This window comes from Lepidochelys kempii, chromosome 6, assembly GCF_965140265.1.
Source record: "Lepidochelys kempii isolate rLepKem1 chromosome 6, rLepKem1.hap2, whole genome shotgun sequence".
Lineage (NCBI taxonomy): Eukaryota > Metazoa > Chordata > Testudines > Cheloniidae > Lepidochelys > Lepidochelys kempii.
The window spans coordinates 48,367,092-48,380,607 of NC_133261.1; the positions used below are offsets into that span (position 1 = coordinate 48,367,092).

General features: G+C 39.8%; 1 protein-coding gene across 1 annotated transcript in view; it reads right to left on the reverse strand.

Moving 5' to 3' along the window:
* Nucleotides 1-12,657, reverse strand: part of SLC6A5 (solute carrier family 6 member 5) — a 50,033-nt gene extending 37,376 nt beyond the window's left edge. Inside the window, exons 1-7 of the mRNA XM_073350653.1 lie at nt 12,576-12,657; nt 10,861-11,388; nt 8,942-9,080; nt 6,379-6,510; nt 5,747-5,920; nt 765-906; nt 192-324 (exon numbers count right to left, since the gene is read on the reverse strand). Of these exons, the coding sequence (XP_073206754.1) occupies nt 192-324; nt 765-906; nt 5,747-5,920; nt 6,379-6,510; nt 8,942-9,080; nt 10,861-11,388; nt 12,576-12,578 (1,251 nt within the window). The 5' untranslated portion in view covers nt 12,579-12,657. The remainder of the gene's footprint in view (nt 1-191; nt 325-764; nt 907-5,746; nt 5,921-6,378; nt 6,511-8,941; nt 9,081-10,860; nt 11,389-12,575) is intronic.
* Nucleotides 12,658-13,516: the final 859 nt, after the last annotated feature.

Genomic DNA, 13,516 nt, shown 5'->3' on the forward strand with positions numbered 1-13,516 from the left:
AGCATCTCTTCCTGCCGTTTTCCACTGGCCCTGGAGATGGTACTTAGAAAGTTCAACTTCCAGTAAGGTCCCATAAAACTTTTGCTTTTAGCAACTTCCAACTGATTCACTGTCTTAAACTATAAGTGCTATGGATTTAAAGCAACATAGTGTACTGTTACTGGTTTACTCTGGTAAAGAAATATTCTCACTTTTCCTGATGTCTTGATTCCTTTAGCCAGGGATGCGTACACAATCGCCCAAGCCAGAAAGAGAGCAAGTGCCAAGGGCCACCTGATTTCACCAGGATATTCAATCCCGCCAGAAATCTTCAATACAAAGTACCTGAGAGTCAAAAAGTTAGTGACAATGATTGCAAGCTGCATTCTCCCAGTATAAAAGGATCTACATTAGACACTGCTTATAGTGCTGAGAAGTTTCTCTGATCTACCCCAAAGGCTTCAGTGAATTTCATCTTGCATTTATTATACCTTTTATTAATAATTATTGTTGTTTTTTATTTATGTGCAGTGGCAGTGCCTGAGAGAGACAGTCATGGACCTGGACCTGGACCGCATTGTGCAAGGTGCTGTACAAACAAAACAAAAAGGTTCTCCTTTTTCTCTTGAAACTTAGCTTTTTTACCCTTCATGCCTGGAGGTCAGTTCTCACATGCTGTAGTTCCAGTCTTCTGGAACCAGTTATAAATGACCCACCCAATTTAACCCCAAGACTTTATTAGCAGAAAAATAACCTGACATTTTCTAATCAAATAGGGGTCTTACTTGAAGTACTCTTCACTTCCACTGACAAAAGTCTTGTTTCCTTGGCTGGTGAAGTTAACCATTGTCAAGTTTGGATAGGCACTCATACAGAAAGTAGAGTTCTTAATCTGTATTTTTGGGTGATCACCAATGATGCACGAATCTGTTAAGAAAAGGTACCAATAAAGGAAGGAAAGTACTGGACTAAACATTTTCAAGACTGATGGGGACAACTCTGAACATACACTGTATCATGTAGACCTATTTAATGGTGACATGTTACATTTCTATAGCCCCTTGAAACAAGGATCTCAAATCATTTTATAAATATAATTTTTATTAAGACTCAATACCCATCTGAGATAGTTGGCATTGTTTTCCTTTTTTTCCACCAATGGGTAATCTAAGGCACAGAGAGGATTAGGGACTTGAGTCAATGGGAGATATGGGTAGGTGGGTGAGCAAATAATGCAGAGTTGACCCCCAGTTCACTCATTCAAGGACAATGTTAATCTGTGGTAATACTGAGAACAGAACCCAGGAGTCCCATCCACTAAGCAGATGTAAATACAGAGACAGAGATCCAACAAAAATTATACCTATGAAAAACAATTGTACTCCAAAACACACCACTGTAAATATTAATTAAGATAATATGGTTGAATCTTAGCCACATATGGGTCCAAACCAAAACCTTAGATCTATTCTGGGTGACTTTAGATTCCGATATAAGCGTCACATCAACGCTTATCCTTACAACATACAAATAAATTCTAGATATGAAAACCCCCAGACTTTAAGGGTCTTCAAATTGGATCTGGATCCATATGTGATCTGGAGCTACTTTTGTTTGAACTGAAACCCCCTGTGATTACAGCTATGACTGTCTTTGCCAACGTTCCCAAAGATCATCAACAAATTTAAAACAAACAAGTTTGTTAATTCAAGAGTATTTCATTTGAGTAGGAAATATAAATTTTACAAGCTGAATTGCCAGCAGACAGCTGACATAGTCTCTCTTTCTCTCTCAATATTTATCCATATTATCTTCTGAAGCTCAACAACTCCCTAACTCAGAACTTACATAATTCTAAACCACTATGTTCAGTTACACTACACAAAATGAGTCTGATTCTGTAACTCCTCCCTGAAGATATAATTACTGGCAATTTTAATAATTATTTGAGACCATAAAAAAGAAACATGAAATACAAAAATATTTTATAGCTGTTTAAGTATTGTCAGCAGGGCGTCACTTCCCATTTGTATTGCATGACACAGCCAAGCTCGAGAGGAAAAGGAAATAATAGTAAGAGGAAAACCCAGACTTCTCTGAAATGGATATTGTCACACTGCAAAGCAACCAGTAAAGAAGGATGCATTGAGCTGTCATCTTCCTTCCCCCAGACTCTAATGATATTGCCACTTCCATGGTTCACCTGAGCTCTACCCGCAGGAGGATATGGAGACCAGCAAAAGTGATCGTAGGTGTCACCTTCTGAAACCTACTATGAGCTTGGTACAGTTAGATGTATAACTTGATATTTTCTGTTTGTAGCACAGATTTCAAAGCTACTTACTGTTGTGATCATAGTGCTACGGCTCTCTAAAGCTTATTCTCATTGGAAATGGGGAGAGACAATTCTAATACTTCTGTATAATATATTCCCTGTGAGCGTGCATGCCTGCATGCACAGGTGAGAGCAAGGGGTATATGTACAGGTGCACACGGTTTTAGATTGGATTGGAAGGTTTTCCTTAAATCGAATTATTATTATAGTGTCTATCTGTGCATGCAAAGTACACAAATATACAAGACACAATAACTAAAATTTCTATTTAAAGAAAACCTTCCAATCCAATCTAAAACCATGTGTGCCTTTACACATACACCTTGCCGACACACACAGAATATATTATACAGATGTATGAGAATCATCTCTCCCCATTTCCCATGAGAATAAGCCTTAGAGAGGCATAGCACAATGAGCACAACAGTAAGTAGCTTTGAAATCCATGCAACAAACAGAAAATATTAAGCTACACATCTAACTGCAACCAGCTCCCTAGTAGGTTTTATAGGATGACACCTAAGATCACTTTTGCTGCACTGCAGCAACTCTGCACAGCATAAATGTTTAGCTTAGTTCTGGAAAGCTTTTGGTTTCCTTGCACTATCCTCTTAAAATCAGCAGAGGGCACAATTGTACTTTCACGTATAAGCCCCCTGCAGTCATGTACACATAAGTCTTCTCCTGCAGTGCTATTGATCAAAACCAAACATATAACAGAAATAATGGTTACGTTACCTTGGAAGATGTTAACAAGAAATTACATTTACATGGACAAACATTAATAATTAAAATCATACTTTTTTGAAATCAGGAAAGACAAGAGCAATTTAATTGAGTCCAGTGATAACTGTGCTTGTTTTTCTGTAGAAGAAAGCTGAAACCAATCTCTGGCCTTTCAAGACTTGACACTATTTTTTAAAGATAGACAAAACCTTACAGTTGCTGAGCAAGTTGAAGGATAAATGTGCCAGAGAAATTGATCACATTAAGCCAACAGGAAAACCTGCAGTTGGCACTCCCTAACTTTACAAATAGAAATAAATTATCCTTAAAATGAGATCTGATCATCCCTGTGCTATATCTTTATGAGATAATGCCCTCATATTTAACAACCCATTTAAGACCATGCTTAACTTTAAGCACCTGAGGAGTCACACAGTCTTCCATGGGCAATTCATACTTAAGGATAAGCACATTGCTCGAGTGCTTTGCTGAATGGAAGCCATAGCACTGCATTCAGGTTTTACTTTCTCAGGCTTCTTTGACATCGAGGAAATTAAATATTTTTAAGGGAGTTTAATGCTTTACATTTTCATCTTTAAAAGAGGCCAATGTTTACAAATTTTCAAGCAAATATATGAAAATCATTCATTGGCTTTACAGAATTAGCACACAGTTCAGCAGCTATCTTTGCTAGGTGCGAGAAAAGACAAGGGGGGCTGCTTATCTGGAGATCCCAGGCAGAGGTGAAAAACAGACTTCAGAACATTAGAAGTATGAATCAGATTGTACTATGGATCAATTGCAACCCTAGCATAAGCACTCAACTCCATCGAAACAACTGAGATTGCATCAGGACTGAAATTGTCCCTGTGGTTCCATTGTGAAATTGGTCCCTAAGTGCCCTTTTCTATTGACATCAACAGTATAGAATCAAATCCTAAGAGTTCAGACCTCCAGTGCATGATCAGTAATTATTAAAATTTCCCTATCTCATTATTCCAGTTATTATAAATTATGTGTATTACCCTAGTGCCTAGGAGCCCTATATCCATACAACATGGGGGTTTAAACCTCAGAAGCAATGTCCTTGTTTCTTATTATGTTGTCATTGTGTCCTGTAAAGCTGAGCAAATAAATCATAAGCTGTAATGTATTCCATTAATTTTTCTCCCTATCCAGTTTGTGCATCATTCACTAACAGGTCACGGATTTCTTGAATTTATTAGTTATTTGAAATTAGGTATTGAATAATGTCTGTAAATAATTCTGAATCTGTGTGCATAGTGTATTGTGAGTTTTTAAGATTTGCAATGCAAACAAGTTAGATTGGATACACAAGCCACTTAGTAGGTTCCCTTTCCCTGACCAAATGAAACTCTTGGAATCAGGTACTCAGGCTAAACAGTCCAGTTACAAATTGGAAACTGGCCTTTCCTTAAACGGCCACTTAAAATCCACTATTGAGTAATGAGCAAGTGACCATTCTTGCTAGCATTCTCCTTTGCTAGAATATTTTCAGGACTCAGACACAATAGAGATGCAAACAAAGTTAAAGTAAGTTTGTTTAAAAATATGAATCAATGTAAATACTTCAATTAATATTGAATGTATCAATTTTATAAAAGCCCAGATCTGAAGCCTATTGAAGTCAATGGGAGCCTTTCCATTTACTTATATGAAATTTGGGCAGGGCCCTAAATTGGCTACCGCAGAGTTTTGGTAGATGGTACAGTAGTTGTGTCATAAAATGAAGCATGTGACTCTAGCCTGCTTTGCTAGAAAGGAAACTTGTGCAATGATCATACATTTGGGGAAAGATTTATTCCTGGTGAGTTAGAAATTAAAACAGTGGGATTACTTTGTGGGTGAACCTGGCTCAACTGAGCCTGTCAGTACTGAATCAACCACTACGTGTGTCTTCTACCCCCCACCCTCCCAAAAAATGTTTTAAAAATTATTTGTTGTGTTAAAGAGATTTTATAAACAGCACTTAATAAATAATACCTAATCATAAATGATTCATTGAAATGCTCCACGGCACAAGCAGGTGACTGCCATAGCACTTCCAGTCTGAATGCACTAAATTCATCTGATATTGGAAGCACAGATGGAAGGAACCTAAAAGGAACTTGCAACTACCATATTACTGTTAAAAAGAGTTGATAAAAAATGCCATTTATTTTTGTGGGAAGTGTAAAAAATTTTTCCCCCTACTAATTTTCAGTTTTTAGATTTTGTTTCTGTTTTCTAAACCTGTTTTCAGTGAATTCTTTGACTTTTGGTAAAAATTGTAGGTTTTCATAAAAAGCCCAAAACTTTTACTGAAAACCAAAACTTTTCACTAATAATATTTTGGTTTCCAGCTTCCAGTTTTTCATTGAAGAACTGGAAAAATTTGACAAAAATCCATTTTGGCCAAAAGGTCATTTTGGGCCTTTTTTATTATTGAATTTTTTCCAACATAAAACAAGCAAACAAAATTCAACCAACAGATCTGAGACAAGAGTGCATGATTATAAAGATTAAACCAACTGCATCAAATGATACTGCCAATGATATTCAGGATCTGACTTCAGTGGGAGTGTTGTCGAAATAAGGACTGCAGTGTTAGTCCCGAATAAATTTCATAGGTACAAAATGTCCTCCAATCCAACTTGTAAGGAATGTTCTTTAACATATTTTTTTTAAAAGCGTGTCACAACTTACCTAATAAGAGTTTGCTTTTATCTTTGCAGCCTGGAGTGTTCCAAGGGTTGGTGCAGGAAGCCCAGGGTAATACAGGGACAAAGGATGCAAAAAGGTAGAAAAGTGTATAGCACATAATAATATTATAGTATATGGCTATTAGAACAGAGATGATCAGCATAGCAATGCCACAGCCTGAAAAAGAAAGGAGATGGAAGGCTAGTACAATCATATGTATTCATGATTACAAACCTATACTATCAATGGACTGTAAAATATCCAAACCTGACCTATCAAACAGAAAGACATTTTTCAGCTGTTGCACATACAAAAAACATTTCACAGGTGGCCCAGCAACAACACTCCAGTGTTGGCTATGCAAGTCACTTATTGAATACAGATCAGTCTATATTTTTTCAAAATCTGTTATATAAAATAATAATATAATTGTGAAATCTAACACAAAATATTACTTGGATTTCCTAAGAAAGAGGGCAAGGTCAAATGAAGACTGCAATGCATGGTTCAAGTGACAATGCCATACCAAATAAAGTCCTTTACAAATGTCTGTTAAAGCTTCAGGCAACTCAAAATTCTCGACAGAAGTTCCCTCAAAGATGAAGGGAGATGGGGAGAGGGAGGCTGAGGCTCACCTTGTAAGGCCGGGATAGCTTTCCAGACAGACACAGGTCCCTGACTAGCAAACTGCCCCAATGAAACTTCCAGGAAGAAAATGGGTATTCCAGCTAGAGCCAGCATCATCAAGTAGGGGATGAGAAATGCACCTTGGGGGAAAGAGAAGAAAGATCTGAACTGCAGCGAGAAAGTGCTCAAACTGTGTAATTCTCAGCATCAAACAGCATTCAAGTTAACAAAGATTCGTAGCATTTAGGAAGCCTTAAGAGAACCTACTCCAATAGAGTATTAGCCTATGAAAAAGAACACCGCATACTTGTTTAGAGGGGACACTGTCGGGCGTTTTGTTTCAGTAAATGCATCTTAAACATACTGGTCACCGCCATGTGTTTGACTAACTCATTAAGAAGGGCTAGTACGGTGTCTTGAGAAAAGTCCTGTTCTAATCATTTGAATCGCTCCTTATTCATTCTCCAGGAGCATTACGAATTTATTTCTATACTTTGCCACATTCCAGGGTTTCTTATTTTGCCTAGAAATGAATACCAGGCTCGCTGCAGGTGGTGACGCTAATTAATTAAATCGGGGTTAATTCCCCTCATCATCAAACTGCAACTGTGTCTTGCTTCCTTGTCTGTGTTCGAAAGGAACCAGTCTCAGGTGAGCGTGAGGGCAAGAGTCATTAGTGCAACCCACCTGGAGTGATCAGTGTGGGGGATAAGGCAACTTTACACCCATTCTGCAGAGATCCTGGTGTATTATTAGAACAAGGGATCTAAATCGAGGCTGAGATGAGCCATGCTCATCTGTGCGCTCTTGTGTAACAGCTGAGCTGGTTGTGTTCGCCCAGAAGGGGTAACAATGAGTGTGCCAGTCACTGTCCCTCTCCGATGTTGTCTGTCTTTTTTTCTTTTAATCTTTCTAATAACACAGTTGTATTCAACAGGAAATTGGTTAACGCCAGCAAACCCTAGAAAGGCTTGGGAAGAGTCATTACATGCCGTACATACAAGGCTTCCCAACAGAACCTCTGTATGGAAGGCTTCACGAATTTGCGTGACCTCCACTATAGACAGTTACTAACTACTGCCTGAGCAGGTGAGCCAGATCTCAAGGCAATAAATGGGCTTCTTTGGAAAAGTCACGTATTCATCTTGGCTGCTACCCTGATGAGGATAAAAGTTTGTTTAAATATATACTGGTTGCATTCCTGGAGTTTATTTCCAAATCAGTGATTTAAACTATTAGGGATCCCTTTCAAAGAGTTTAGTCTCACGACTGCAGGAAAACTGCTCTTAAAGGGGAAGATTCATGATTGTGTGCAATTAGGTAATACACAGTTCGGTATATGCAGAGAATATACACACAGGTACATACACATTCCATGGCAAAATACTGTATCAGCTTGAGTGCAATAGGGAAAAGATGAAGCCCTAGATTCTGACTGTCCTAAGATAAGCATGTTTTCGTCCAGTAAGAAAATACCAAATTCAGTACGATCCTTGATTTCTCATATTTACAGTCAACTCCAATACGTGCGGAAAATGTGATTTTTTTTAAAAAGGGGGGCGAAATAAAACCCATAATTTTACATACACTTATTTCTGCCTCATTCTTTGGCAGAAATGTGAATGATCCACATCTCACAAACTGAAGGATTTTTAGTCTTTCTGGTATTTTAAACAATTACACGCGTCCACGATATTTTACCTTATGACAGTGGTAAGTCTAAGAGTAGCTTGATTACCGCAACTGTTTTTCTTTTTTAAAAAACGCCCGCTAATTATCTGTAAGATTTCGTTGGACGCAACAGAAAAAGCTATTTTAATCGAATTCGATGTTTTCAAGTCAAATTGCTTTTTCTACAATAAAACGGTTTAAGCAACACAGAACTGCACACTGCTTTTTCATCACATTTATTTTATGTGTGTGTTACTTTGCTGAACATTATTCAGACTTTTTAAAAATTACTATTTCTCGGGTAGCGAAATGGGTTTTAAAATAAATGCGCAGTTCAACCTAAAATGTTGTTATTGAGGGTTGATTTTTATTCAGATTTGGCAGAGATTTCCCCTTATTTTATACTTACTTTGGGTTCCTATTTTACCTTCGCATTCCAAAGCCAAGTCTTTGGACTAGAACCGCTTCTGGGCGATTGAATTTAAATTCACATATTTATTTTATTTTTATTTGTACTTTGGCTGGAATGTTCTTAGTCAAGTGAAATCCGTTGCTCAAATTTTATCAACCTGTTTGTTCATTTCCTCGGTCTCCGGCCAGTATTAACTAGGAAAGCATCTCCTCTAAAAAATGCTAAGATCATTCTATTTTCTAAGGGCCATTGATAAAGTGAATTTTAGCTTTTAAAAAACGATGGTCTGGTCTAGCCCTAAATCTTTGATTGACACAGGATATTCGTTGCTATGTTTTGAAGAGCAGGTGCTGGGGGAGGTCTTTTCCCAGGCACTTTCCTCTCGCCCCCCTCCCCTTTGCCCCACCCCTCCCCGCCCCGACAAGTTATTTGCTGGCTCAGTATCGCTTGAAGAGCAGCAGGGTGTATAAAGATAGGAAAAGCCATACCTCCCCCATTCTTAAAGGCCAGGTACGGGAACCTCCAGACATTGCCCAGCCCCACTGCATAACCCACCATGGAGAGGATGAAGTCCATCTTGCTAGACCAGTTCCCTCGGGCTTTATTTTCATCCCCTTTATCGTCATCCTGAAGGGTGAAGAGGAAAAACACATTGTCAGCAAGGCTGTTTTCAGATCAAACAAAAATATCAGGTTTGCAATTAGCTGGCCCCGCAAGAAGACATTATTACAGACCAGCTGCTGCGGGAAGGTGTGAGAGAGAAAACATCCAATACAAAGAGATATTACTATATATAACAAGCAGCCTCCTCGTCTTCACCCTCCCACCCCCATGCAATCTACACCAATAATTCTGTGCTCTCTCGGTTTCATTGCATACAATCACCTAGCTCTGGATCTGGTTCCTGTTGAGGATTTTTGTCATTGATTTCAGTGGAAGCAACAGAGGACCTCAGTTTGGGCATTGTTTCAAATTGAGAAGGGACTGGTGATAGCGAGAACTATTCGGCCCAGTGCTTCTTAATCCTTCCATGTGAGTTCAATGAACAGCCGTGAATTTTCTCCTAGTGTATCTGATATTTAAATTCTAGGGCCCTGAATTTTCATTCCAGCCCCTGACCGATGGGCAGAGAACTGATTTCTGTTGCGATTCTTTCTGGAAAAAAAAAATCTAACCCAGATTAGATATATTTGGCTTGTAGCTGAGAGGCTTTGCTCTTCTGCGGATCGTGCTGCTCTGAGGAGAACGATCCCGCAGGGAGGCAGAGCTGATTGGTCCTCAGGAGTCAGATCCTGCTCGCCAGTAGAGTCAGTAGAACTCCACCACCACCCCGGTTTGGTAGCATGGAAACATCCTTTAGTCTAGTATAAAGCTAGGCCTTCTCGCTCTCCCGCTTTACCCCACCCCAGCAAAAGATCTTTGTCGAATGACCTCGGGCCGCCTTTTTAAAATATGAATGTCCCCAGTCCATGTGGAAGAGAAAGCGCAGCGCCATTCCTATCGCATTGGTAATACCAAGGAGCTCTGAACCCCGGAGTAGGGCTGTCTCCCAGATTATAATCCATTGGGAGAGGCCCCTGCTCGGGGAGAGTGTCAGGTGCGCGTTAGCCACATTTTCACATCGTTCAGCAATGCCTGGGAGCCTCTCACTGATCCCAAATAACGATTGAGTTGTCTGAGAGGGAGTGATTGATCACCAATCCCAGCCCGGTGGTTGATCAGGGACAGGTTTGGTAGGGTTTGCGGAATGGCTGGCTGATTTTGTTCTTGTTTTTGGTTACAGCTTCCAATGCGTTACAACAGGCAATAACATTCGCAGAGGTGATAGCGCAATGCAAAGCCTTTATAAACGGGGCCAGTGAATGGCAGGGCAATCTCTGGGCATTTGATGCCAGAAAGGGGGAGTGCACCTGAAAAAAACTAGGTAAACAAACTTTTCTTCCTAGCGTGAAGGAGACCAAGTGCAACCGAATTCAACCACAAGTGTTCTGAGCTTCGTTATTTCGTTCCAGGCAAATTCTGATCATTTTTATCGCCCATTTTAAGAGAACCACCCCATTGCAGCTGAGCTTTAGGGGCAGGCACCGCTCAATACCCGCCTTTGAATTAGCTTGGAACTATCGATCATCCATGTTCATATTGCTAACAAATTATTATTAATCAGCAGTAAAGAGACTCCCGTCGCATAATTTCAGTCACACCATTTTCTTTCTATAAAGGGGCCCTTTTGAGAGGGAGAGATTATCAGTAGTTACTCCCTTGGACTGTGCCCAAATCAGCCTTTTTTGTGTTAGGCATTTAGAGCTTGGAATCCAAATACATATGTACTTCAACGAGCTTTGCTCAATGGTGTCAACACACATGTGATTCACTTAGAGACGGGGAAAGCGACAGAGAAATAACTTACCCCGTTAACACTGCAAGGCAGAACAGAAGTGTTCCCATCTGTGCCCAGAACCACGGTGCTCTGGCTCATGGTCACCCAACCGCTGTTGGCATTGTTTTGCTCCAGTGTGCTCTTACCAAGACTTTGATTAGCTTCGCCGTCTGTGCTTTGCAAAGGGGGGATTTTGCAGTGAAGAATATTGGCTTGCCCTTGGTTTCCTGCACTGGGGATGTTCTTTAGCGGAAAGGTTTCTACAGAATCCTTTCGGGTGGTGGAGTTGGCTTGGACTGGGGTGCTGCTGAGCTTGCAGATCCCAATTTTGGTCCTCTCAAAATCGTTCTGTTTGGCTTCTTCAGATAGAAAGATTTTGTTGTCGCTGGAGAGAGATCTGGAGACCTTGGCCAACTGGCATGGGGCTTTTGAAGGTAGGTTCTGCTGCTCATTTTCGGGGCTGGTCCGTATAGCTCCCGCACTTTCAATTTGTCCAAGGGCAACTGTTTCAGGGCTGTTGACAGCCTGCTTGTTCATATCCTTTTGACTGGTGTAATCCTAAAATGACAATATAACATACTTTACACCCCCCCCCAAAAAAGCGTTGAAATTTTGTTTTTTGATTTTTCACAAATAAGCACTGTGCATAAAACTGCGATGCAATTTTGCTGGTAACAGTGATTAGGAACGTTTTGCAGTATTTTCAGTCTACACGGCTCTCCTCGGTCGCCTTATCACATTAAACGCTAATATTCTGAGAAGATAACCGGGAGACAAAAATAATAGAGACTGCAAACCTATAATTCTACACCATGTTTCCACAGCTCTGCGCCTCCAAACCTTGTTGGATTTCACATCACGACTCTAGAATGCTCCCTTCCCCTATCACCGTTGCAGAAAGATTCTTTAATTTTACGCCCCATTTCCTTTCTGTCATTCAACAATGCACACTGGCTTTTTTATAGGCAATAAACAAGCTGCCCTGTAGGCAGCTAGAGATGCTGGAACCAAACGGAATAGTATTGGTTAGCATTCCCGATATGCCCAGTGAAGTTACTACATTCATTCTAAATATTGAAAAAAAGACAACACGATGAAGGGATATTCTATACCATAACAAATGCTGGATTATTATTCTAAAATAAGCTTTCGAAATCATGCTCCTTTTAAAGATCTAAAATTTTCGAAAATAGCAGATAGCCTGATTGTTTGTAACTAGCAATATTCAACCAAACAAGCTGGTAAATCTCACCATTTGACAATTTCTTGTTAAAAATGTGTGCCCCTTTTTGTTTTATACTGTCATATTTCAAAAGGAAGAAAAGTGCCCGATGCAGTTTTCTTGGTATGTATTCTTATCTTTAACAATCTCCAAACCCACACAGTGTCAGCTAATGAAACATCTACATAGAACTCAATAGCGATTTTACTGAGCTCTGAAGTACATACGTTTCTGAATACGTTCCCTTTCTTTTCTTATGTTGGCTATATTATAGGTTGTGCAGTTTTTTTCCATAGCGGAAAGTAGCCTTTCAGAACCCTGGACAGTTCCCATTTGAAACAAGCTCCTTCACCTACAACCTAGAATACTTTTGCATGACGGTTACTCTCTACATGAAGTAATATGTGAAATTAACAAATAGAAACTACATAGAGTATAGCCAAAGTAAATTCTAAAGAAAAACTGCCCCCCCCCGCCACACACACCTTCACTACATCTCAAAAACGGAAAAAGAAGCACTTACCATGTCTTAAATAGCAACAGATTGAACTGGTGGAGGTAAAAACAGCAGTACAGGCGATTGATAGACTGAATTTTGCTCAGCCAAGAGCAAAGCTTTCTATAGCTCCTTGGGAAAGATTGGGTTTGCGTCAGTGCAGAGCAAGGTGCCCTTCGTTTGACATTTTCTTGATAATAAGAGTTTGATAAATCATTACCCTTGGATTCAGATTTTAAAGGGACAAGAAGAAGCCAGAGCGCCGGCTAGCTGTCACTCAGGTAGGAGTGGGATTGCGTGTTCAGTGTGATTCATATGGGGCTGACTACTAAACCAAACCCAGCAAGAGCAGAACTTTCTTGCTGGTAATTAGGAGGAACATGTGAGAAACACGTCCTACTGCACCCAAAGCAGAAGAGCCAAGAGAAGAAGCCTTTCATCCCTCTCTCTCTCGTTCTTATTGTTTCTGATTCAGCATTCGATATTCCTTGTCCCTGGATCTCTGCATCTGACAATGATTCCAACAATAAAACATTGTTATTCATATAATATTTAGAGTGGCTTCTTCCTCCACCTCACTTTACACCATTAGACAATAACACGTTAACGTGTTTACTATTACTGCACCACAGAGGGGTGAAAGCCCTACCTAAACAAATCAAAGCGGAATGACCCCACAAAGTTAATCATCTTAGTAAAGAAATATTTCTTTCCATCAAGACCCTCTTCACTGCAGTTGGGCGGGGGGGGGGAGGGAATGCAATGTTCAGTGCAGTTTTAGATGTTGTCCTTTACAAGCAAGACGAAAACTCTTTAGAAGTCAAGATATGAAGTTGGCGATAGAATTGATTTTCCAGTGAAGGAATCCATCGATGCATTTAATAATCACTCTTAAGTGGGTGCTATGGGAGGCTGCTCGATGCATTTGAGCACAAAAAGTGTAATTGCTTTGAAACTAAGTAATCATA